The sequence below is a fragment of the Merops nubicus genome, unplaced genomic scaffold (genome assembly GCF_000691845.1).
Source record: "Merops nubicus isolate BGI_N331 unplaced genomic scaffold, ASM69184v1 scaffold7935, whole genome shotgun sequence".
Taxonomy (NCBI): Eukaryota; Metazoa; Chordata; class Aves; order Coraciiformes; family Meropidae; genus Merops; species Merops nubicus.
In genome coordinates this window covers 10,955-36,852 of record NW_008611663.1, presented here as the reverse complement: position 1 = coordinate 36,852, position 25,898 = coordinate 10,955, and the positions used below count along the sequence as shown (strand labels likewise).

Sequence of the window (25,898 nt, the reverse complement as noted above, 5' to 3'; positions counted from 1 at the left end):
AGGAGTGTCTGTCTGTGGAGTGCACTCCCCAGAGCTTCCTGGTTCAGGGCAGACCTCCTGACTCTCCCTGGAGCTGGGCCACAGTCTGTTTAGGCCTTTGCAAATGCGGGTCGATCGGGTGAGAATTGCCATGTGGGCACCTTTTTCTTATGTGTTTAACTGGCTGGTCTGGCTGTTTCCCATGCCAACTATGGGCAACCTCGGTTCACTGTTTGTACCACCTGTTGTGGGACGGGCCATGTTGTTTGTGGGATCGTTGGGGGTGGTGTTGATCATGTATGAGCTTGTTGACTTGTTTGTACCCCCGGCGGTCATTCATATAGTAACATTTCTGTCTACCATACAGTCTGGATATTGGTTCATCTCCCTGCTGGTGTTATCATTTTTGTTGGGCCTGGTCATTGGCAAAACAATCTAACATTTGCAAATGCCCGAAAGACACAGGAGTCATGAAATGCAGATTAAAAAATACATACTCCTTTCTTCTGGGAAGATCATTGCAATTTTTTTTTCCTTACAGCTTAGCTTAAGAAATAGTCTAAAAATAAAACAAATTTTTTAAAAAGCAAGAATCCTAATTGGTAAATACAAACTGCTTTTTTTTATGATTATTCCAGATTGTTATTAACTGTCTTCACAGTAATTGGTTACCGCTGAGGGTATAGCTCTTCTGCATTGACTTGTGTGTTGGCTTGTAAAAGCACTTCTGGCAAAAAAATAGCTTTAGATAATTGCAGGACCTTCATTTATGAGAGGTGAAACTGTAGAGCTCCTCTTTGTTCTTGCTGCTCCCAGAGTACAATTACAAGGAGTAAAATTATTTCATATAGATCTATGTGTTTCTTCTGCTTATTTGTATCAATAGAAGACTGTTGAATTTGTTCTTATTACAGGCTATGGAGTGAAGCCATTTCCTTTTTTCACTGCTCTAACCTTGATTTTTTAAAAAGGGCCACTGCAGCTGTTCAGTATGTCTTGGGATTCATACTAAAGAACTTTATAAACAAGTATCAGAACTGCATGTAACTTTGATAAAATATACATGAATCCTAGAGAGAGCTCTGCAACAGGAAGCTAAAGGGTTTTTATTTGATTGAGAGCATTGCTAGGGCTGGTGGGGGTTCCTTTGTATATTCTCCTGCACAGAAAATAGCTGCAAACCTATAATCTATGGGCAATACATTGCCACTGTGAGCCGTCAAGGGGAGATTTAGTGCTGAAATCAAACCACACTTCTGAGGTCTTTACAGCTATGCTCCTTGCAGTTGTCTTTGTGTTTCTGGGGAAGCGAGGAAGGCATAACAGTAAAAAGAGTTTGGGACAGGTGTGTAGAACAGCAGTATGTCACAAACAGGTCTTGTCCTTCTAGGGAAGGACCCAATCATGTACTTTCTCCTACTTCCCTGTTAAGTGCACTCGCTATCCACAGAGCTGGAGGACAGTGATTCCTTGCCCTGCAAAGCGAAATCATGTTTAATACTATTCCGCCCCCTCTTCCAAGGGCTTAAATCTCCTTTTCATTCTTCTGGAATGCTTTAGGGCATGGTATAAGTAAAAAGCAAGGAAGGGACTTGCAACTTGGCTCACCAAACAAGCACAGAAGTTGGAACACATTTGAGAGATTTCTCCCGTGGTCTGTAAAGCAGCATTCCTGGCAGCAAAGCACCACAGCCAATATGGTATTGTTTTCTACTCACTGTGGTGGGAGCTCCCTGTCGTTCAGAAGCCACAGATAGTTATGCTGCTTTGAACCTTTTCTTGCCATCATCTTGCCTATTTTAAGGCTTTTATTACTTTGTTAGGACCCAGGCATCCTCTTCCAGCCAAAGAGCCATCTTACCCACCTGTGAGCACCTCCCTGAGGAAATGGAGCAAATCCCCACCCAGCACAACAAAGCCAGCACAAGCTCTGGTGCCACAGCTTCACCTTCAGTGAGGTTTGGAAGTGTGGCTGGGGAAAAAAAAAATGAAAAAATTTAGAACTTCTGTGGCTGAGTCGTCCCAGTACAGAACTAATGCTCAGATCAGATTTGGCCCCTCAAGGTATTGTAAGATTAAAGCAGTTTTAATTTCTGCTGAGAGACTACATGAGGCAAAGAGTAAGAACAGTTCTAGTTCTCTCTCTGCTTAGAATCCACTCTGACATGTGCTGAGCACTTGCTGTGACAGCCAGGGGCTGCAGTCCATACTGATACCCCCTGCTCAGGCTTAATTTTAGATTCTTTCATTTCCATGTAGACATATTTTCTCACTTTTTCCCTCCCTTTTGGCAACACTCATACTCCTCTGAAAAATGTATCCTTTATGAATACTGTGTTATTAAGTATCTATACTTCAGAGGAAGATGCCCAAGCATAATTTCTTCAGTACATTCACAGATGGGGTCATCTCATGCAGCTCAAGTGAGTATGAAGGAGAAAAGCTTTCATGAAGAGTGGAATGCTCTGTGTGCCAGAGCCATTGCTAGAGCTTCCTGCATATGCAAGTCTTTGGTCTGACATCACTTCAGACACCCTAGCTGTGTTTCTCTTTCCATAGTCCTTCTGCTACTTTTCCAGTTTCTCACACCTGCATGCTGCTATGGAACAAGATCTGTGGCACAGAGGGTTGAAGAAACTCCTCCTGCCCACAGTTTCCTACCTCCCTCAGACTTGATGGACATCTAGCATAGCAGAAAAAAAAAACTTAATCTGCTGCCTACCAACCCCTGTCTAGTGTATGTACCTGGTAAGCAGTGAGGCTGGGCTTGTGCTTTATGTAATTTGGCAACTGGTGTACCTGCTGGTATGCTAAAGATGTATCAGCTGTGAAAGATCTTCTGGTAAAACCAATCACCACAAAGCAATCCCACACCTCTACCCTGGTTTCTCAGCTACTGAAGTGGTCTCTGAAAACAGCAGAAGGCATCCTCTTACCTACCTCTATATTCACAGACATCACAGGAGAAATCTAGATCTGTTTTTCAGAGCCATTCATACCTGCAAAACTGGGATTCCTCACCGCCAATCACAGTGGACCATAAGGATAATGATATTGGATCATACCAAAGAGGCGTTTAACCATATCTGATACAACAAAGTCAATAGAAAAACCCTTTCTGATGAAACAGAGCCAAAAGAAAAAGCTTTTGTTCCTCATGATGGATATGGTGATCACCCATACATTCAATTCCATTCCTTTTGCTTTGCTAAGAGGCCATAGGAGCAACAGCAGCACAGAAGAGGAGCAAAAGAGGCAGAAATACTGAGACTGGCAGCAGTGGGCAACAAAGCATGAAACAAGAGAAAAAGTAATGCAAAATCCAAGAGCCAGACATGAGCACGCTCCAGATTTTAACCAGATTAACATATCAACATTGCTACAGAGCAGAGAAGGTGCCCCATCTTCTGTTGGCACAGAGCCTCAGTTGCAGAAACACAATCAAGTTGCTCTTCAGCTGCTTCAGCTGAATTAGCTTTGCTCTCAGAGTAATTGGAACAAGCTGAAAGAATTACTATTTCTCCATTCTTTATGCAGATTTTATTAAAAGAATAAGTAAGTGAAGGTAGAATTAAGCAAACATTTCACTAAGATTAACCTGCACTAACCTCACTAAAGGATTAGGAAAGGAACAATACAGTGATCAAATCAGGGTCATCAGGGCTGAATCAGCAAATCTAGAGGCTTTAATTACTCACACACCAAATAAACCCAGAGCAGGGCCCCTAAATCAAAGCCGAAATCCACACTACCTTTCATGAGAATAATCTGCTTTGGGTTAATTCTATGTCAAGGATTAAAAAGGAAGCCACTTCCCCTCCTGGTACAGTCACAAGCAGTGCTCCAGCATTGGCTGCACTGGAGCTGAACTGCAGCACTCATCTCCAAGGGTCAGACAAAAGTGGCTTTTCCCTGGCTGCTTCTCTTGGTGGCGATTTGTTGCTCCCAAAGGTCCTTTTTCATCATGTTCCCTGGAGCTTGGAGATCCTCAGGTCTCCATCTGGGAAAGACAAGGGTAGATGGGTGCCCATCAGGGCTGCTGCCAACTCAACACTCTCCTCTTTGCTATTGCCATTGGTATGTTTAAGCCATTGTCATTCTTACCTCATTAGCTTTATTAGCTGCAGCAATTAAAAACAAAGCATGGGAATGTCAGCAACAATCATTACTTGGAGGCGTTCAAAGGCCGTAAACTTATCATAACTCCTCATTTGTTTTCCAAAATCATATTAGGCCTGCATTTTTCAAAGGCTGCACATTATTTTTAATAACACTGAAATGTTCATTTAATATGCGTTTCTTCACTAGCTCCCTGCTATAAGCTGTTATTGCTTTACTAAAAGAAAATTCAGTGTATTTTTGAAAATGTTATTAACTATACAGATATTTTGTAAAAAAAAATGGAATGTAACCAATAAAGCAGCATTCTCCTGGGGCTTTTTGTCTGTAAGCAATTAAAAAAGAAAACTGGGTTACTGGAGTGGGAATTCTGCACTTGCCTTGCAGGTTCTGTTGAGGGAAAGGCGACTGGCTTGTCCCAGCCTTGGGACAGCTTTGGCTGGGAAGAAACCCCAGCCTGGAGAAAATCACCAATTCAGCCCCTATCCCACAGTGAAATCCTAATCCAGAGGACTCCTTTGCAGATCCAGACATGGAGAAGAAACAGCATCTACCTACCATAACACAGTGGCAAAGCAATCAGAGAATAAATATAGCCTGTCTGACTGTTCCCTGAGTGCTATGAGGTACGACCTTTGCACTGTCTCATGCTAGCAGGGATCCAACTTGCAGATATGGTATTTTCCTTTCTTTTGGCATTGTTTCTAGGTAAACTAAAAAGCAAAAGAAATTGTAGCTCGGTTAAGTAGATTTTTGCTATGTATTCCCTTAAGCCCAGCTTTTGGGGATGTCTGGCACAGAGGTAGAGCTCTAGATAACCCTTTAAAATTATTTCATTCCCCTCATAAAAACTTGAATTCACAATTCCATTTGAATTACTGAAGACATTCAGGAAGATAATACCCCAGAAAGGTATCTACTGGTGAGCAATACAGCATAGGAATTATGTGCCAATAAACTCAGCGCCAAAAAACAATCTACTCTGGGATCCTAGGCCTGACCTGGGAAAGACAAAGGTGACAAAAAAGATTTTCTTTTAAAACACAATATTAAATTCATTAGATCTGAGAGATGTGGAATATGAAGTTTTAATAGTATAAAAGCCTTTTATTTTTAGCTCTGTTACAGGCTGCCTTCCACCTCTGAGCAGATTATTTAACCTCTCCATACTTCTGTTTCCTATATTTAAATTAGGAAATAATAACAGGGACAAACTCGCAGATATATTGCTTCACAACTTTAAGCTTCAAGGATGAAAGGCACTATTGAAGTGCAGAATATGCTCAGGTATCTTTATTTCTGTGCCAAATGCTTTTCACAATCTGCTTAGTGAGACACAACAGAGAAATAGTACCTCAGCTTCCATCCCTGCTTATAAATCTCTAAAACAATGGCAAAGAGACCAGCAGCAAACGTTTGTGTATTTATTCTGTTTCTTTATTTCCCATTTTCTGACAAATATTGTGGTAAGTCCTGAAACTACCAGGACAGGAGAAAGATAAGAAGGAAGCAAAAACTAAGATTGAGAGAAATGGCTGAAGATGACTGCAACCATCTTTCTGCAGTCAAGGCTGGACTTGCCTACATCTCTGCAAGTTGTTGTCCTGGGCAGCCTAGCAGGTCCCTTTCCCCCAGCAGAAAGGTTACACCACAGCTGCAGTGTAAGCTGCAGCTCTGCCAAAGCAGTTACCTGTTACACCTGCATAGCACAAGATAGGAGGTACTGAGTCTATCCAGCCCCATATCCAGCAATGAAGAACATCTTATGCTTACTTCCATATCTATTTGCCATGTAGGCATGTAAGAACAGAGCAATTTTGTGATTCCCAGGAAATCCTGACAGTAATTTGTAGTTAAGGGACTGCCTTAGCCAGAAGTGATCTCATTGTATTTAGTTTCCCACAATGGTCTTTTCTTCCTGAAAGTGTCTACCTACATTTTAAGCAAGAAAGTTTTTTTCAAACACAGCCTCCAGAGACAAGGAATTCCAACACCTACTATTTGTGTGATGTGTTTTGAGTCTTTCTCTGTAAAATACCACTCATTCCATCTTCAGCTTTTACATGCTGCCACAGGCAGCATTCATCTCACACACCTGGAGCCACGTGTATTTAGGCCTTCAGTTTAAACTAACAATTGAGATTTCCACCACAGTCAATGGACTCAGGGATGTAACTCCAAAGAGCAATTTGCCCTGTCTGTGGTAGACACCTCCCTCACAACAGGGTGAATCACACGTCTGACTTGTTTGGTTAACGCTAAGAACAGCCCAGGTGGTCTGGAGAGGCAACACAGGAGAAAATAAGAATAAGAACAAATAATACAAGTCAATATTGAAAGCACGGTTGTTCTGCAGCTGTGGAACAGGTCATTCATGAATGAGAATTCAATGAACACATTCCAAAAGCTGAAGCTATGACTTGTTTTTGCTCAGCTGCACTCTCCAATTTACAGCCTGGGGCTAAATTAGAAGCTTCTTCTGTTGACTTGTTTCATTTAGTGTGGTGACTGCTATATTAACTAAGTAAACCAAAGGGAGGGAAATACTATGTCTTCAACTGTCAGGATGATAATGGAAGCGTGGAGAGAGATAGAGAAGCCTTTGAAATCCTGTGGTACTGCCTCATGCTTGTCATCCTAGAGAGCTGCCTTGGAGAGCCGTGGTGCCACCAGGACCATTAAGGAAATTCCCCAAGATGCCTGTACAGCATCAACTTTTTGCATGTATCAACAGCTGGTTCCTGTGTCATTATTTCCAGACATGTTCTGTCTTAGAGGGGACCTTTTGCAGAGCAGAAGGCTGGCATTGAGCATCTCATTCTCACTCCGCATCCCACAAGGCACCCTCACTGGTTCAAAAGCTCAGGCTAACCATGTCTGAGCTGCAGAGTGTGAGGCTGAAGCACAGGGGGGAAAACCTATGGCAGGAAACTATGACAAGTGAAACTGGCCACATTTGAGATGCAAACGGACCTGAGCAGCCCAAGGAGTCACAGGGCTTGGCAGACGTTACACAGCCTGGTCTGTGATCATTTGGCGCTGCACTGCAGAGAGAGAAACAAACGTAAAGCTCAGAGGAGGTGCAGTTTGTTTAAATAATAGCAAGTAATTAGTCAGAAGACAAAATCAGTGATGGCATTTTATAATTACAATTAATTTAAAGGTTAATTTACTTTGGTGCTAAAATCTTATTTAAAACATTTACCAGGAAGGGAAATTAGGATGTTACTATCTAGATGCATAGAATGCTTCTGGGAATCCATGCCTATTATCACTAGAAAATTAGGTTAGACTCAAAGTGGGAATTTCAATTCATTTTAGTGTATAATATAGTGGTCAGGGCCTTGAGTCAGAAAGGTTGCTTAGCGTAGACTGTACAATTTGCATTTTCTTTGTTTGTGGGATTAATTGCAAATGTTTTCAACAAAAGGGCTAGGTTTATACATGAAAAAGCTTGACATGAAAAGAAAATTGGTTATGGATTGCTGCCTTTGTAACTAATGAAGTTGATGTTCAAGGAATCCCTAGGAGACAGGGTTTTGGAATGAGGCAAATATACAAATAAGATCACATGGGGGGAAATGGTGGTGTTGCTGGCTCCATCTATGGTAATTTCTTTTCTCCCTCACTGTCTTCCCTGCCACTCCCCTTGCAACCATCACCGCCTCCTGTGGGGATTGTCAACCTCAAGTTTAAAAAATGTCTAAATAACATAATGTAAAGCTCGAAGGAAGTAACATTTCCATTCCAGCAGCTTAGCACAATGGGATACTGCTTAATAAAAGCAATGTATTGTAACAGCCAGGGAGATATACTTACCTGGCATCATTTTTTTTAAACTATTCACCACACGTTTTATCTTTTCAAGAAAGACATGTTGCAGAAGTCTTGGGAAAGATATGCACATGTGAAAAGGGAATGAACGATTAACATCTCTTTTAGAAAGAAAGATACCTTTCATACCAAAAATATTTTGAAAATATTACTTGTCGTGTCGTTAATTAATTGTTTCACGAGAGGAACACAAAGAAGTCCAGATTATGAAACAATGTCCCACGTGGTTGTGTCAAACTGGTAGTACAGATGAGGTAGTAACTATTGGCAGTTCTGAAAACAAAAGCCACAGATGATTTGAAGAGATACTCAAGTTGTTGCTGCAGTGGAATAAGATGTGGTCTTCCTAGCCATGGAAATGGTTTGATTTAAAAATGAACAAAACTCCCATTCTAAATTGGGAAAAAATAGCAAAATCTGAGCCTCTCCACACGCTGAAAATTGCATGGGAAATGGTTCCAGGCAGACCGTTGTGCTCTGTTTTGATGATGATGAAAGACTCCATTTCAATGTCAGTCATTTGTTGCTACTTTTCAGTGAATGTGGAGGGCAGGCTTTGGAGACAGGCCCTCCTGTGCTGTGCCCAAGGGATGATCTCCTCCTTCATCCCTGTGTAGAGAGAGGGCAGATCCTCCTACCTCACCCTGTTTTCCCAGCTTCTGAGGGTGGCTGGCTGCCTCCTCAGGGGTGCAGCCAAAACAAGCAGGTGTCACACCACAGGTCCTGGCCAGCCAAGCTCAGTCCAGACTGAAGGACAGCAGCTTCTCAGAAAGGAGCAGTAATGAGCTGCTGCGGGTAGACTAGACTCATTAACCACTTCTAGTGGCCCTGAAAAAGACACCTGCCCACAGCCTTAGTGTCTCCCCTGCTGAGACAGTCCATGTGAGATCCTCACAGCTGCCTACAAGCCTGGGACATAGCTTTGTATTAAATTACTTTTATCAGCATGCCTTCTGTTAAAGTTTTCCTTATTGCTTTTCCTTTTAAATATCTAGATAGGTCTTCATTAGCATTGGATTGTTAACTTTCATAGATTTGGGCCTTAATTCTCCACTTTGTTGCACCTACTAATGACTCTTATTCTAATTTATTAGTGTAGTAGTCACCCTTGGAGGCCACTGCCCCAGGCATTTTCTTTTTACTCCTTTTTTCTTTTTTCCTCTCTGTATTGCTTGCCTCTAGCAATGATGTGGCTAAGAACAATTTTTCCTAATGATTCATTTGATAACTTCTATAATAATTCAGTTTACCCCACATTTTCTTTAATTCCTATCATTTGTCAGTCAAAAGCTATTGAAGGGCTATATATATATTTTTTTTTTTTTGCTCTGGACCCAAGCATGAAAATTTGAAAGCAAATGACTGTTATGCAAAAGTGTCCAGGTCTGTCCAGTTTAGAAAAATAATATATTCTTAAGCCTGCTAATGTTCTCATGCTGAGTGGAAGTCTTTTACAGATTCTTTACTGAATCTTGGACAAGACCATGTGAAAGCTTGTACAAGGCTTGCAAACCTTCACAGGGGTGAAGCGGCAGCCTGCCTGACTACAACCCTATTTCCAGCTCTATAAGCTTGACAGGTGGCTTGCTGCATTTATCAGATATAAAAGGCAGCACTGACCGTTTCAGCCCAGTGTTTCTCATTACTGCAGCTGCACTCCAGTCATTTATTCCTGGCCCCTGGCTCTTGTTCTTCCCTGCCCTATTACTAATCCTTCTTTCTGCCTTTGTCTGCTGGAGGCTGCTCCCAGCCCTTGCTCGGTTACTCTGGCTGCTTTCATCCTGGTTCATTTCTGCTCAGTCATGACCCTGGTTCCCACCTTCTCGACACAGTTCCTACTGTTGGCCAGCCCTGCCTTGCTGAGGAATTGCCCCAGAGCATGGTCTTACTCACATCCTGCCCTGAGGCTCTGCCACTGGTGAGATCCCTTTTCCATCTGGGAGTCTGAGGTGCATTTTGGCTTCTCTAATTTCTGGACCCTCAACATCATTCATCTTGGTATTGTCTGCTGAGTATAACCATGAACTAGGCTCACCTTGAATGCAGTATCTGCACCCCTGTTTGGTCATAATTATAGGAATTAAGAGGCTGAGATTCCTGTCAGTGCCTCTGTAAGGGTAGTGACAGACACCACGTGGTGCTTATCAGGTTTCACAAAACTGCATACCTCCTCTTGTCGAAGAAGGGCTGATCAAATAATTGCCCAGGAGCTCAGCAGCAACAGAGACAGAAAAAAAATGCTGCAGGCCCTTATCCAACACGAAACATGATAAGAAGAGAAGATGGGGGAAAGCCCCTTTGAGGCAAAAAAATTACAGAATAATTTTTACTATTATAAAAGTAAACAGCATGGAAATAGCAGCACTGGGTCAGAATCTGAGCTAAGAAACTCCACCAAAATTTGTGTAGGGGTTTTATTTTGCAGCCCCTTTGCCTATTGTAGGGTTCAGAAATGCCATGAGGTTACAGTTTAAAAGTCTGTGGTTTTAGTTTCACCTTGCAAATGGGTGAGCTAAGAGCACTCACAGGCTGTTACTGGCTGTTTGGCAGAAATGCAGCTCATTGTACCGCAAGAACTGGACCAAGTGGCCAAGCCCTAAAACCATTTCTGAACCCTCCTGTGCCAGCAGGAAGAACACAGCCTCATGTATTGGCAGATGCCCACCTTCCCCCTGCATTCCCAAAGCTTGGTTCTACCCCGCTTTGCGAGTCTAAATCGCTGTACACTCGACACAAAGACCAGTAATGTTTGATTATCACTGTAAAGAAACTTTATTGAGATCATATTCAAGCAAACCTCCTCCTGTGTGCTGTATTGTGGAACAGCCACCAGGCCATGCTCACAGCATAAAAAGACAGCAGCACTAAATGTTTGGAAGTGTTTTCACCAAACAGTGAAGCAGGTAGCAGGAAAGCTGCAGAAGCAAGGGGGTCCCCATATGTTCTTTTATGGTTTTTTTCCCATATGTCATTTCCAGTGTTATTAAAACCAAGCCTGATTTTACTCCTCTCCTTTTTTTTCTCAGCTTGGCCAGTTTTTAGCTACCAGCATTTGTGCACAGCTCTCTCTTGCCTCGCATACTCACTTCTGCACAAACAGTGCCTCCAGTGATGTTATTAGCTGTAGTTTGCCATCTCTCCTCTCTCCCAGCTACATGTGCGGTGGAGTGCCTTGCTGTAGTGGTGAGGCTTAATCATGGTACTTCTGATGCCTGAGTCCAGGGGGCCAAGTCTTTGACCTTCAGAGCCAGTGTACATAAATTTAAGTCTTCTCATCTCAGATGCAGCACTTGTACACCATGTGTTCTCTTTCTGCTATACTACATGGGGAATATGTTCAGTCACGACATGCATGTCCATATGGACATGCACATGTGCTTCCCTGGTCATTAGCATCCTGGGGTGCATTAGAAAGGGTGTGGTTAGTCGGTCAAGAGAGGTTCTCCTCCCCCTCTATTCTGCATTGGTGAGACCGCATCTGGAATATTGTGTCCAGTTCTGGGCCCCTCAGTTCAAGAAGGACAGGGAACTGCTGGAGAGAGTCCAGCGTAGGGCTACAAAGATGATTAGGGGAGTGGAGCATCTCCCTTATGAGGAAAGGCTGAGGGAGCTGGGTCTCTTTAGCCTGGAGAAAAGGAGACTGAGGGGTGATCTCATCAATGTTTACAAATATGTAAAGGGTGAGTGTCAGGAAGATGGAATTAAGCTTTTTTCAGTGTTGACCTGTGATAGGACAAGGGGTAATGGGTGCAAATTGGAGCATAGGAGGTTCAAGGTGAATATCAGGAAAATTTTTTTTACTGTGAGGGTGACGGAGCACTGGAACAGGCTGCCCAGAGAGGTTGTGGATTCTCCTTCACGGGAGTCATTCAAAACCCGCCTGGACGCCTTCCTCTGTGATGTACTCTAGGTAGTCCTGCTCTGGCAGGGGGGTTGGACTAGATGATCTTTCAAGGTCCCTTCCAACCCCTATGATTCTATGATACTATGATTCTAATGTAAACTACCATTGCTTCATGAAGTCACTGAAGCTATAAATCCATATATTAGCTGAGGACCTGATTCACTGCTTCTGTATTTATATCTTACAGAGGAAAGTTTCTGTAAGTAGAATAGTGTCCATTCTTCTGATTTCTATTGAACAACTTTCCTTTTGCTTTCTACAGGAAGATATTGCTTTTATTCCACAGTGTCCTTTCTCTTTGCCCATCTGTTGATTTCATCAGCTTCAATGTTTTTTTCAATGTTAATGGGGTCTTTTTTTGTATGTCGCTGTTTAATGGTCCCTCTACATACCACAGACTTCTAGAAATGAAAAATGAGCACATTTATGCCTCTCATCCTGTGCTGATATACACTGAAGACAGTAAGGACTGTGCTGTGAGCAGAGGCTGAGACCCCACATCCCCATGGGGTTTAGTAATAGAAAACACATCCCTATTTTGAGCCATATGTCCTGTCTGTGTTACAGTTGTAACTACAGTCATATGCCTGACAAGCTCCTTAACACTAGCAAAGGAGGAAGATACTCAGGGTGAATTTCTTACAACACATTTTACAGATAAATAGTACTACTGTTATCCTATTCAAATCCAGCTAGAAAAATAAGCATCGCAGCACCCAATATTTCAAAGGAATGGGATTTTGTGTTTGTTTGTATATGAACGTGTGCTTTTACTAAAGCAAAACATGACAAAAGAGCCACTTCTGATAACAGTGACATGTAACATGAATGTAAAATAGAATAGTCAAAAATGTGTTTGATGGATGAGGTTAAGGATGGAAGCCTTTGTAGCGATTCAACTAAGCCTTGTTTTATTCATCTCATGTTACTGCTGCCAGAAATGTATCAGTTGCACGACACTTTTAGTGACCTTTTAGGCACAGTCAGGATAAAATGCCTGCAGAAAGGGCAGCATTTTGCATGCTTTAAGAAACTAGCTCAGAGTCCACAGGGAGCTTTTAGCACAGTCTGGACACAGCAGGCTTTGCAGTGCTGAGAAATTGCCACCAACAAGAAAGCCTGATACAAAGAAATCACTGGAATCCCTTTGAATTAGAGTTCACTTTCTGTTACCTACCTTCACCTACCTTGCAAAGTTTGTTGTTGCAGGTAAGAAGCCATTGTATCCCTACAATAAGGTCACCGTAGTACTCTCTGCCCTACCATCATCTGGTTACACACATAGGAACTTCCACTGCCAGTTGAACACAGCAACATCTCTACAAGCTTGCCTTGTGTGTCACTAGACAATCTGGCTTGTTAACATCCTGTTTGCTCTGTGCAACAGGGCAAAGACACAGTGCATGCAGAGCTATTTGGCATGCATCTTTCTCTTGTGCCCACACAAACTCATTTTGCTCAAAGAAATCTTTTTCTGAGCACGTTGGTTTAGCTTTCTGAAAACAAGCCTAAAATCACCGCGAAGACCTTTTGCCCCACAACTGCAAAGCAGAGTATCTCTGCCTGCAGCCTTAAAATAACAATTTACCAGTTGCTTGAAGAGTCTTAGAAAGTACACAAGAAATGCAAAACCAGGCAAACGCATAGAAGCAGCATCTGTAAAGTGGCAAGGGTTGACATTCAGGGTAAGACACTCAGTACAACACAGATATTTTCTGACTTGTGTTGTCAGAGGTCAAGAGTGAGAAAAAAGGAAAACTGGGTAAGAAAACAATAAATCATAGTTACAGCAAAGACGTCCGTTTTTTTTTTTTTTTTTGCAATCTTTACAGAATCTTTTTATTTGAGTAAAAGGGGATTTATTTCCTCCCAGCCTAGCACTTCACTCAACAATATTCCTGTAGTGAATCCTTCATTCTGTGCCTATAAACTTAGTATGCTTCCAAAGACATGATCACACTGTAATAAAATTATTCTGATGGTTACAGACAATGAGTAAGTAGGAAACAACAAATGTCATTGTTCTTGATTTTAGCAAGATTTTGACCCTACGAAAGGTTTGTAAGCAGGCCAGGAAAGCATTGTCCAGATGTAGTCATCGCAGGTTGTGTGCAGAATTGTTTAAAACACTATTTGAAATTTAGTTATCAGCCAGCTGGAATGACATTTCAGGTAGGATCCCACTGGGGCCACAGCTAGGGAAATAACTCTCTTCATTATTTTTGTTAACAGCAAGGGTGATATAGAGGAGAGAATATTTCTAAAAATTTCAGATGAAACCAGACCGGGAGGGCTACAAGCACTTGTGAAAATAAGACTAGAGTCAAAATGATCTTGAGAAGTGGCTTGAAATCAAGAAGATGAAATCCAATACAGACAAGTGCAAAAGATCTGTGAAGAAGAATCAGCAAAGTGTCTTCAGATAAAATACAGATGACTTGACTAGACTACAGTTAGTGTCAAAACATTAAAATAAAGACCTGGTTATTAAGCATTTGTATGATACAGTTGAAAAAAAAATAATTAAAAAATAATACAAGCAAACAGCAACAATAAAGAACCCAACCAACATGTTATTCCAGGTAGTGTACTTACATTAGCAGTTGTTCCAGTTAGTCCTGATTTCTGCACCCCACTGTAAGAGTTCAGGCTTGAAAATTTAGAGGCTTGGAGGACATGAGAAGAAACTGAAAAACCCAGGCATGTTTAAATCTGGAGAAGATGGATAGCATGAAAATACTTTTTGAAAATGCTTAAAAGTAGTTATAAAAGAAACAAATGGGTCATTTGTCTTCATATCCATAGGGAGAAAAGGCTAAAATGTAGAAAAGTAGTTAATTTGCAGGAAATTACGTTTGAATTAGACATTAGGAAGTTAGGTGCAGGGAAAGGCAACATAGAGAGACTATAGAATTTCCTTCATTAGAGATGTCAGGGATTAATTTAGTAAAATATCATTCTGTGATAGGAGGATACTTACAGAATCAGCTAAATTATTTCTGCAGGTGCCATTCTTACCAGGGAAGACAGTAGATGACTGGTTCAATGTGTCTGTGGTTCCAACGGAGAACTACTGTACCAGTCCAGTCTTGTATTTTGATGTCTTTTTGCTTGCAAAGCAAATGGTGGACAGAGGAGTACAAGAATTTGATTTTGTAACATGTCTGCAAGGTGTGTGACTGCATTGATACATGTCACAGATTGAGGGGTACCTTAGTATAAAATAACCTCATAAATGAAAGTTCTAAGGACTCAAATCACTGTGAAAGTTCCAAAACTAAGGGTTATATATTTACATTTTGTGATTTTTATGTGAATGTTATTGCATTTTAGATCCATCAGAAGCTCTTCTGTATCAAAGAACTTTTTTTTTTTTTTTTTTTTTTTTTTAATGTACACAGAGCAAGTCTGTCAATAGCAGTGCCCAGACCCATGAAAAATGTACTTCCATACCTGAACTCTTTGGCCTTTTTCTATCAAACTAAAGTAAAATTCACATCTGCAATGTAAGAGACAATTCAGGGCCACACACAGATAACCCCCAAAAGAATAGTTGTGCCTCCTCATGCAAAGCAAGCAAAGGGTGTGCTTTTACCTGTGTAAATAAAGTGTTACAGCAGAGGAACAGGGGTCTCAGGCTCAGATGAGATTGCATTGCCCTGGAAGTTTTTTAAAATAAACATGAGAAGACAATCAGGAACTGGCAATGGTGTGAATTAATAAATAAGTCCCACCTCACAAACTTACTGCAGACTTCCAGGCCCTTGAGAGAAATGCTGGCCTCCTTAGATCTGTGAAGCCGCGTCTCTGAAGTTCAGATAAATTGTTCCAACCCTCTGCTCGTGCATTTCAATTCAAATGTCAAAGCAAGGAGTCAGAGAAACTCCTGTCTCTCAGACAGAGTCAGATCAATGTGCTCTCTCCTCTACATCACTGAGCCACAGTATGACAGCAACCCAGACACAGTAATCGCAGTCCGAAGCAATACATTCATGCCAATAAATAAATGGTTTTCAGCATTTGTGATATCTGAATAACATGTTGTTTTGTACTCCAGTGACGTGGTCTACTTAAAAAGAGGAATGTGTGGCTGTTTCTCGTAGACAGATGGTTGTTACATATCCCTCATTGTAACATCATTGTCTTTCTGTGATTTTAAAATTAATTTGATTTTAATTTTTTTAAAGTGCCTTTGCCTTTCTCTATTTTTTTTTACTCTTTTTTCTGCATTTCCACAATTAGCTGGTTTAATTTTAACAGATTATTAGGGAGCCCGTCAAAAAATAATCTGTGTGCTGGGTGGTTCTTGAATGATAGTGCATATCACTTCTGAAAAGATGTTGCTAATGAAAGCAATTTTCCCCTTTTCAGTTGATTTCATAGGTGGCTTTGACTCTTACGGCTATCAAGGTCCACAGAAGACATCTCATTTACAGCTACAGCCCATGTATATGTAAGTACTTAACTTCTGAGATATTCTGCAGACTGGCAGGCTGATATTAAAGGATCATTAAGCTGAAAGATGACATGACTTGAAAATTCAGAATAGTGAAAAAGCCTTTTTTGATCGACCAGATTCAAATGACACTTAGGCACCAACATTACTCTTCTGTTGAATCATAATGATTTTTTAGGGAGGGATATAATGTGTCACAGTTGTTTGAACAACACCCAGCTCTCACTTGATTTTCCCTCATTTTCATTCAAGCAGGTTCTACTCAGAGGCAATGAGAATCTGGCAAGGTAAAAACTATCTAGAGCTGACAAAACTTGGTTGCAAAAAAGTGGGGTTTATTAAGATTTATCAGAAATTCAGCAACTTTCTAATTTAGTGGATGCATTTAGAATTTATCTTACCAGCTCATATGTTCACTGAGGAACCTTTGAACCTCATTTCCAGTTTCCACCTTTAAAACAAAACAAAACGAAGCAAAACAAAGCAAAGCAAAACAAAACAAAACAGAACAGAACAGAACAGAACAAAACAGAACTACAGTAGTAATGTATGGCATTTAAAAACAGTTTGAAGACAGTATTTTACCTAATTAGGGATTGACAACTCCATCCACTGCCTAGAAGTGCAACACAATACATCTGGTGATTAAATGTGTAATCAAATCTCAGCACATGCGACTGCAGTATATTCACACTAGAGCTAACACCCAACCACAGACCAGTCCAGAAATAATAATTTCCAACTATTTCTTGTATTGGTGCCAACTGCAACTCAGGACAGTCTTGACTGCCCAGATAAATCTTACCTCACTACTACAGCCTTTTGTAATGTGGTTTGGTTTTTTTATTTACTATCACCAGCTCACATGATAAAACCATATCACAGAACAGCTCACAAAGGGTCAACTTTTTACTTTTTTCTTTTGTTTCTCTTCTGAACATCTCTTTTGAGTAAAAGAACTAAATACAGGCAAACAATATCCATCCCAACATACACTTCCATTCAGCCTTGAATGTAATTTCTTTTCTTCTGATTAGTGGAAGCAAGTCTGCTAATGGATTAGTGGATTTTTACTTGGGACTGGCATTTACTCCTTTATCAGTGGTACAATCTATTCTGTGGTAGCACTTAAGATTCAGTCCTTTGGGAGCTTTGCTAGGAGCTTTTTAATAATCTCACATTACAATAGTGCATATCTCCAATGCCATCTTAACTTTGGCTTCCCATCTGTCTGTGCTCAACTAAAGATTTTTCACCTGCACTTATGGCACAGTGCTGTGCATTTAGAAAATGTTGTTTCCTTCCTAGTATTACGTGTGGCTCATAGGTACTTAGAACAATTCTAATTCTATTTCTTTCTCAGTATACCATACCTTGTCATCAACATATGGAGCCCTCTAGCTGAGATATTATCCCATTCTCTTTATACTCTCAGTCTTTCTTCCAGAACAGCAGATTGCATTCATTGAGCATCTTCATACTGACTGGAAAGAAAGCTAGATCTGTGGAAAAAAAGAAGGTAATAATATTAAGCTTGTAGTTGATAAAAAGAAATATGATCAATCCATATAAACTGTGTCCCACTTTATTTCAATGCTGCATTCTCACTGGAGTATAGGTGATTTTGCTTTCTTAACTAAGAGACATAAATCAGTATATGAGCTGACATTTTGTCCAATCAACCTATAAAAGTATTGCCATGTCCCAGCCACAGTCAAAGACACTTTGTGCTTCCCTCTGACTGTATAGTATTTGACAAGGTTGTATAGAATTGCTACAGTTTGTCCTTAAGAGGCTTTCACAGCATTTAGTGATACCTTTCTGTTATTTACAGCTTGAGGCACACCAGGAACAACACATGCATATGTATTTACTGCAATTGCTCAGTAAATGTAGGCAGACCGTTAGGTAGGGGAGTGACAAATTCAAATGTCAAATTGATCAAGCCATGGTTTGACCTGCTTGTAGCACTATTTACAGCAATATTACATCCTGGAAATCAAAACACACTGGTATGATAACAACAAGCCATATTTGATGTTTTAAAACTTTATTTGTTGAGAGAAAGGGTTTGGTTCCCTAGGGATCTTTTTCCCCAAAGAACATCAGTGTTAGCCTCCACAGTATTCAAGGAGGAAAAAACAAATACAGGACTTTACATTATTCTTTGGTCAATGTCACCTGCACTTTATAATGTTCAACATCTCTAGGGGACAAGTAGAAGATAAGAATCATTTAACATAGAAAGACAGTGAATGGGATGGGATGAGATAGAAATTTAGAATAGAATAGAATAAAATAGAATAAGAGTAGTAGAATAGAATAGAAGCTTCTGTTTTACAGAGTCCAATGCCATATTCTCGCCACTGTCCAAGGTTATAAACATACCCATCCAGGATACGCCTATACCCATACATATCCATATAGCTGTATTCATATAACTACTTCCACAACTTTATCAATTGCTACAAAAGGTCTTTCAATCCAGTGAAGGATACTTTAGCATCATCCTAATTCCTGCAAAAGATAAAATTTAAAAATGGCTTGTTGCCACCGTGGCCCCCTCTGTTATTCAGGCTCACACTGGAAGCAACTCATGTGGAGATCTGGGCTTATGAAAGAAATAAGAGAGAGTTCTCTTTAAATCATCTAGTTACTAACTATACTCAAAGACACAATAACAACTCTTTTTTGTTGTCTGTGGTGTAGCAGTATCTACAGGTATGCTAGTCATGCTACAAAAGTGGAAGGAGAACATATGGCCTCAGCTTTGAAGAGTTTACCAAAACAGTATCAGTTTCTAATTGTTGTACAGATTCTGTCAAAATGCAGATTTCAACATGAATTTCAGTAATAAGCACAGACAAACCCATATATTTACCAGATCGATCCATACACAGAAACAGTACAAGTCTTAAAGATATACAGAGTTTTGGGGTAGATCTCAGTCATCACTCACGCACTGCTTGCTGATGAGAATTGATTTAATGGATTGTAATAACCAAATTCCATCAACACAAACTTTGGTTTCAATTCAAGCCAGACAGATTTACATCCAAGTGATTTAAATCAATTTTAACTGTTTTATACATGCACAGTTTAATTATTATCCTGAAAGAATGCTGGGTTTAGTAATTGCTAGCTGTTAAGACATACTGTTTTGTAACCAGATTCCTCCTGTGTGCTAAAGTTGGCACTTCATTTTGTTAATTTGGAGGTTATACTGAACCTACACAAATTTACACATGCAATTAAACACTTATGTTTATTTATTCAGGTTCTTTGTGTTTACATTTCTATTGTGTCAGGACTTTTCTACCTAAAAAACTATTGATTTTTATTTCTGATATAAGTCAAGCTCTATTTATAAGAACATTCTAGTTGTGTTTAATTGCACAGAGTACATTTGAGTGGAATTTTATCCGTTATGCAAAACTGCGATAAATGAACAGGATACTTAAGGAAAAAAATACCGATTTATGAGACAGAATATCTGTACATAGTAAATTAAGGTGACTATCTCTGGCTACCATTTCCTTAAATAGTCTGGAATTATTAGATTCAGGCTCTCTTTGTTTCTTTTCTCTATATTTTAGGCTTTGAATTCCAATCACAACTCTTATCATCTCTCCCAATTTCACATTTCATTTAAATCAGCTTACTTTCTAAAGAGAAAAATATATTCCATTTAAAACTATGTTTAAAAAAAAAAAAAAAAACACTGGTGTTTTGGGGGAGAATTCTTATCATGACATTTATCTACCTGTTATAAATGGCTGTTTTTTTATTATCTAAGTGCCAACAGTGTGCTCTATGCTGTACAAGCCAAGAAGCCTAGACAGTCCCTTCAAAACGAGTACGCTTTTTAAACAGAACGGAACAGACCCGGTGCTCATGTACCTTCTTGCAGTGTGGCCACAGCTGATGTACTAAAAAGCAGCTTCCTAGCATTCTGTGTGGGAGATACCAGTACTCATTTCCAGACCGTGGGAAAAGAACACAATAAGATGGTGGAAATCAATTGTCAAGAGAAAATTCTGCTCTTGGGAGATGACCGAGGAAGGTGACTAAGCACCACGGCACTGATACCACTGCACATAAAAAACAGTTATAGTTGTGGAACAAGACTGCACTGCATGATCACTGCTCTAAAAAACAGCAGGAAGGAGGGAGGGGAGAGATATTTTTCTTTATGTTTTTGAAAGTAAACTGGTTTGCTCAAGAAAAGGAGAAGTGAAGCAAAAATAAGCATGCATGTCTGATGCTGATGCTTAATGCACTGGAGAAATTGTTCAAACGCAGTTCAGCCCTGAAGTGAAGCTTGCTCTCATATTCTGTGAAGTCTGAGAACCATTGCATTTTATAACTCTCTCTCTATGTACACACACACATATTATATATGCATAGAAAAACACACACCTGTATGCACCCAGATACCTTTATATATGTGTGTGTATATATATGTGTATGTGCCCACATACATGTATTCTACTACACAAGACTGTTGGTAGGCATTGCTTTTCACAAGAAGGCACTTAAGAATAGTTTCTGGCTAATGGGATCCTACCTTTCACCAAATATTAGAGGGATTTCAAGTCACTAACTCAGGGACAGAGGGGTGTAGGAGGGGTTAATGTATTTGCCTTACTGCCTGGTCCCAACTTTTCTCTCTGTTATATTTACATGTGCATTATGCTGGTCATTGTCTCCTAGTCTTAAGGTTGTAGGTATTTGTCTAGGTAATTGCACATACTGAAGGTACTACCTACTTTACCATTCACCTGAAGTATAAATGAAACATAAACAAGACACAAAAAACAGTACCTAGAGTATAAACACCATGACACTCAGCAAGCTCAGGCAGTACAAATCTGCTGTGCTGTTGACTCCTTAAGATTCATGTTTGTGGGGTTCAGACATTATGGACAACATTTCATTTAAATAAACTACCAGCCAAGCTTTGTCTACAACCCAACAACATCTGTCTTAGACCAAAAGCTGGAGTTACAAAACTCGGGTCTGGGACAAGACTCTTCAAGTGTACTGGGCTGTAGCACTCACATATATATTCTGCTCTGCAAGTGAGCCTCAGGCAACTTTCCCAGGCACCTGTGATTCAGCCCTTCTGTCCTGTGTACGGCGTCACTTCTTGCTTTTATAAAGACAGTTACATTTCTGATGGATGACTATAGTTCAGATCATCTTCCAGCTGACACATGGATATATAGTTAGGATTCTAATTAAACATCACTCCTGCCTAGAATTGTTTAGAAAACCTGTGCTGGCTTCTCTGATGATGTTCCAGAGAGAGACAAGCAATCACGTGAGCAAACACCTTGTCTTTGCATACTCTTCATTCCATGTATACCTGAACTGTTGCTCGTTGGTAGCTTACACTTGCATGCAAAAGGCAAAAGGGCACCAAAGCAGCAGGGCAGTGACTGGATAGGTATATGGTGGATTGTAAGTATCTATCTTTTTCTGTCTTCTAGGTCAAAGTAAATAAAGGGGCTACTCAACGTGGGCTGGAGGATCTGTCAAAGAAACTCTTTCAGGATGGCCCCCTGGTTCGTCAAGGAGAAAAAATAATCCAGTTTTTGTGCTAAAGAACAAAACTAAACTAAAAACAAAACAAACAAAAAAAAAAGGCTGATTGAACAGTGAGACAAAAAACAGCAGACACCTTCAGCCCCTCTTTCTAACAGGTACTAAGTACTAAGGGAGATGACTCAGACCCTCACCTCGGACGTCCTGCCTCCCAGCACCAGAGAGCCAGAGCAGAGGTGTTGGTGCCACCTCCTGGCTCTTCTCTACCCCAGCCTCTGCCATCATGGCCCATTTGGATTAAGACATGAACCAAACCCAATCGGTGCTTTCGGAGCCCGCTCTTCACTCCTGGCCACGTTGAGTCTCCTTCGTCAACACAACACGAAAAATACGAGGATGACCTTGCAGCAGAAGTCAATAGACAGCACGTTGTTTGCCCTGAAGGCTGTACAGTTCATACTTGCCTTAACCCAACTGTGTTGCACATCAGAGAAACTCCGTGCAAGCTTTCTGAAGTAACATGCTGCTGATAATTCTGAACGATTTCTAAGTCAGTGGTTTTCTTCTGTTTGGTTTTGTTTTGTTTTGATGTCAGGGAATAAGGCTCTGTGGCTCCACAGCTCCAGAGCAACCAAGTATAAAACTGCCAGCTGTCTGAGAAGTGCTTTACTTTTGAGGCTCCACAGTGGTCAAGAAAAAAACAGTTTATAATGGTTAAAAAAAAAAAAAAAAAAAAAAAAAAGGAGACCTTCTGGGGGTCACAATGGGGAAAGGGGTAACATAAACTAATAATTGAACCTACTGGAAATAAGCAGCAAAAAACAGTGCTTCTTAATCACGCTGTTTTTATTTATCGCACTGTAGGTGCTTTTATAGCTATCTCTAAATGTCTTTTACTAACTATAGAAACATCTGCAGATTTCTATCAACAAAGGCCAACTGAATATGTACTAGCTATGTTTACTCTTTTATATCTAATTTCAACTGAAAATTCTCTGTAAGTGGGCGCTTTTTTTCTAATTGCACCATAAGGGATCCATATATTTTATTTTTTGGTTTCAGCTGGGGAGGGTGGGGAGGGACTAGTTGAGCTGAAGAAATATTGGAGACCTTTTTGTGGTATATCTGGGGGATCTGTTGTGTGTTAGAACATGTATTTTATCTTCCTGTATTATTGTGGCTGAAAAAAAAAAAAACAAAAAAAACCTGTGCTGTTACGTAGTTGGCAACAAGATGCCTTTGGGAATTTTGCTAGTAGGTCAATGTGTATATGAAATACTCTGAACTCCTAGGAACATATGTTTTGTTCTACATCTGATCTGTATTTTCAAGCACTTAGGTGGCTTTCATTAGGAAAACCCCAATATTTTGTTCAGGCTTTTCCGAAACTTGGATCATTGTTTCTTTGCTCAGACCTTGCATAGGCAAACGCACGCACCTGCCACACCTGAGGTGATCACATCGCTTTTGAGGGCAAGAGGGAGGGTCAGCACTTGGAAAGGCTTAAGATGCCCCTGAGTGACTCCCTTTCCCTTGCTGGCCAAACCCTCACACCCACGTGGCTCGGGTGCTCCCATGGCCACTCATCCATCCCTGTACAAACCAGTGCCCTCTGCTGTGTCTGCACGGATGGACAGTGCCACAAGCAGCAGCTCTGGACAATGACAGAGGAACAGGCACCCACCAGTGAAAACAAGAGATGGGACATGTTCAGGAACTATACTTACATTTATTCAGTGAGATTTTATATATATATACCTATATATATATGTAAGTGTGTGTGTGTGTGTCTGTATGTCTATGTATATAAAATAGACAGGAAAAATATTGACAGGAACTGCATAACCCAGGAAGATTCTGATGCAGGGGGACGAGGGCTCCAGCCCCAGATCCTGCTAGGAGTTTCTTGTGTAAATTAGGCACATCCCCTAGGCCTGATTCTGTAAAGCATTTGCTGCTGATTTGGATCTTAAATTTCAGTTTTCAGACTTGGGTACCTGAAATTCTGAGTTCATTCTGGGTAGAGCTGCCTTTCACACTCTGGAAAACTTTCTAGTGCCAGGCTTAAATTTCCCATGACTTGAAAAATTTTGAAAGTTTCTACTTTTATGTAGTATTAAATACAGTAGATGTATAGTATTAAACACAATGTAGAGGTTTAAATGGAATGAAAATGTTGTAATAGGGTATTTTAGCTTTCCCTGTACACCAGTTAATGAAAATCATATTTCTATAAAAATCATTTTTTAACATGAAAAGAAACCAGCTAAGGCACCTAAGCAGCAATCCAATTTTCAGAAGATAATTTTTCATACCTTTCAGTGATTTCCCATGGAATGGCAGCTACTTGTAGTTAGCAGTTTTAGAAGTCAGGCAATTTAATGAAGTGTCTACATGCAGCTTTTAGGCCTGATTTTAATTTAGAAAATTTTGGCCTTAATTTCTCTGTGTCTTAGTCTTTCCACCTATAAAATGGGAATAACATGTGCCTCACAGGCTTTTTGTGAGGTCTGAATTTTTAATGTTTGTAAAGTGCTTAGCAAATAGGAAGCACATCTAATTATTGAGGACTACAATATAAATGCGTATTCATATATTACATGTAGAGTAGATATACATACACTCACATGCACACAGTATACATATATATATACACATACATACCTAGATGAAGTTGGTATTCATAATCCTGCTTAAATTGCAGTTAGACCACCACCATTAAAAAGAAATTAGGACTGTTGACTACTAAACTAAATTACGAGTGAACAGATCTTTTCTGGAAGCAGTTTAGAGCACAGTAATGTGATAATATCTGGATGACATTTTTGATTTGTACAGCTGTATCCTCCTCAAAATCCAGTAAAGAATGTTATTTTTCTAGGCTGGGCTTTTGTTATAAACTTAGATATTCAGACGGCAAGAGATACAATCCAAATGTGTCTTTTTTTTTTTTTTCCTTTTCTTTTGGCGTTTGTTAATTTTGAATGTATTTTTAACAAAAGTGATTTTTTTGACTTACTAGTGTAATTTGCATTTACAAAAAATAAATGGAAAAGATATAGGTTTCCAAGCTATTAATGGCCCTGTGCTGCTATTCACAACATACAGGAATTAGAATTACTGTTCCCAGCTGAGCAACAATGAAGGGTAAGAATCCTATTACATTTACATGATGATGACAATCCAAATCTGTGCAGTGCATGGATGTGACAGCACTGAATAGAAATTGCCAGGTCATGACACCATTTTTACTCTGTCATAGGTAGCAGGTATTTTCATTATCACTGACACTAAAAGGTTTCTTTTACAAGGCTGACTGCAACAGACTCTTCACTTAGAGAACGAGGCATTTTTGCCCATTCATCAGGAATTTTAAGCCTTTGATAGGTTTACAGTTGCCAACAGCATTAAGCATTGCAAAAGTAATCCTTGTTAAGAAGGATGTAGTATGGATATTTCCACTGCATTAATATTCTTTTATATGCTATTCATTGTCCCTACACTCAAATGATGAAATCCTGTCTTAGGCAACGTCTTTATTATAGAGTTCACATAAATTCACAGCTTGCCTCAGGTCATTTAATAAAGGCAGAGCAGAATGGTATACATTTTGAGGTACTTGGTCATGTTCTTCTAAGACTATTCCTTAGAAAGAGAGTTCATTAATTATTGTCATTAGGTTTATAGTGCAAGTGCTACTTTTCAGTCAGGTAAGGAGAAACAGTTTGTGCTCCACTTGCTTAATTTAAGTACTGGTTGCAATACTCAACAGCATTTTGACAAAGGCTAGTGCAGTATGTATTGATCCCTGGATGTTTTGGAATAGGAGTGGCTATTAACTCACTGTCTGAATGTTTTGATCACTTGCACTCTCACCCTCTACTTGAGCACACTGATACTAGCCAAAGCAAAACCCCATACACCATGAAACCTTCCAGCTTGCAATATTTTAATTTCCAGTACTCTGTTTTATTTTTAAATGCAATTACTGAAAAGATGAGAATTTTTCTCAGGAAGATGGAAAACCCCATGAATAGTCTGTGTGTATGCATTGATTGT

General features: G+C 40.0%; 1 protein-coding gene across 1 annotated transcript in view; it reads left to right on the top strand.

Moving 5' to 3' along the window:
• The window catches only part of LOC103773905 (sodium/potassium-transporting ATPase subunit beta-1-interacting protein 2), a 73,990-nt gene extending 57,697 nt beyond the window's left edge, over positions 1–16,293 (top strand). Inside the window, exon 3 of the mRNA XM_008941287.1 lies at positions 16,208–16,293. Within this exon, the coding sequence (XP_008939535.1) occupies positions 16,208–16,293 (86 nt within the window). The remainder of the gene's footprint in view (positions 1–16,207) is intronic.
• The last annotated feature ends 9,605 nt before the right edge of the window (positions 16,294–25,898 follow it).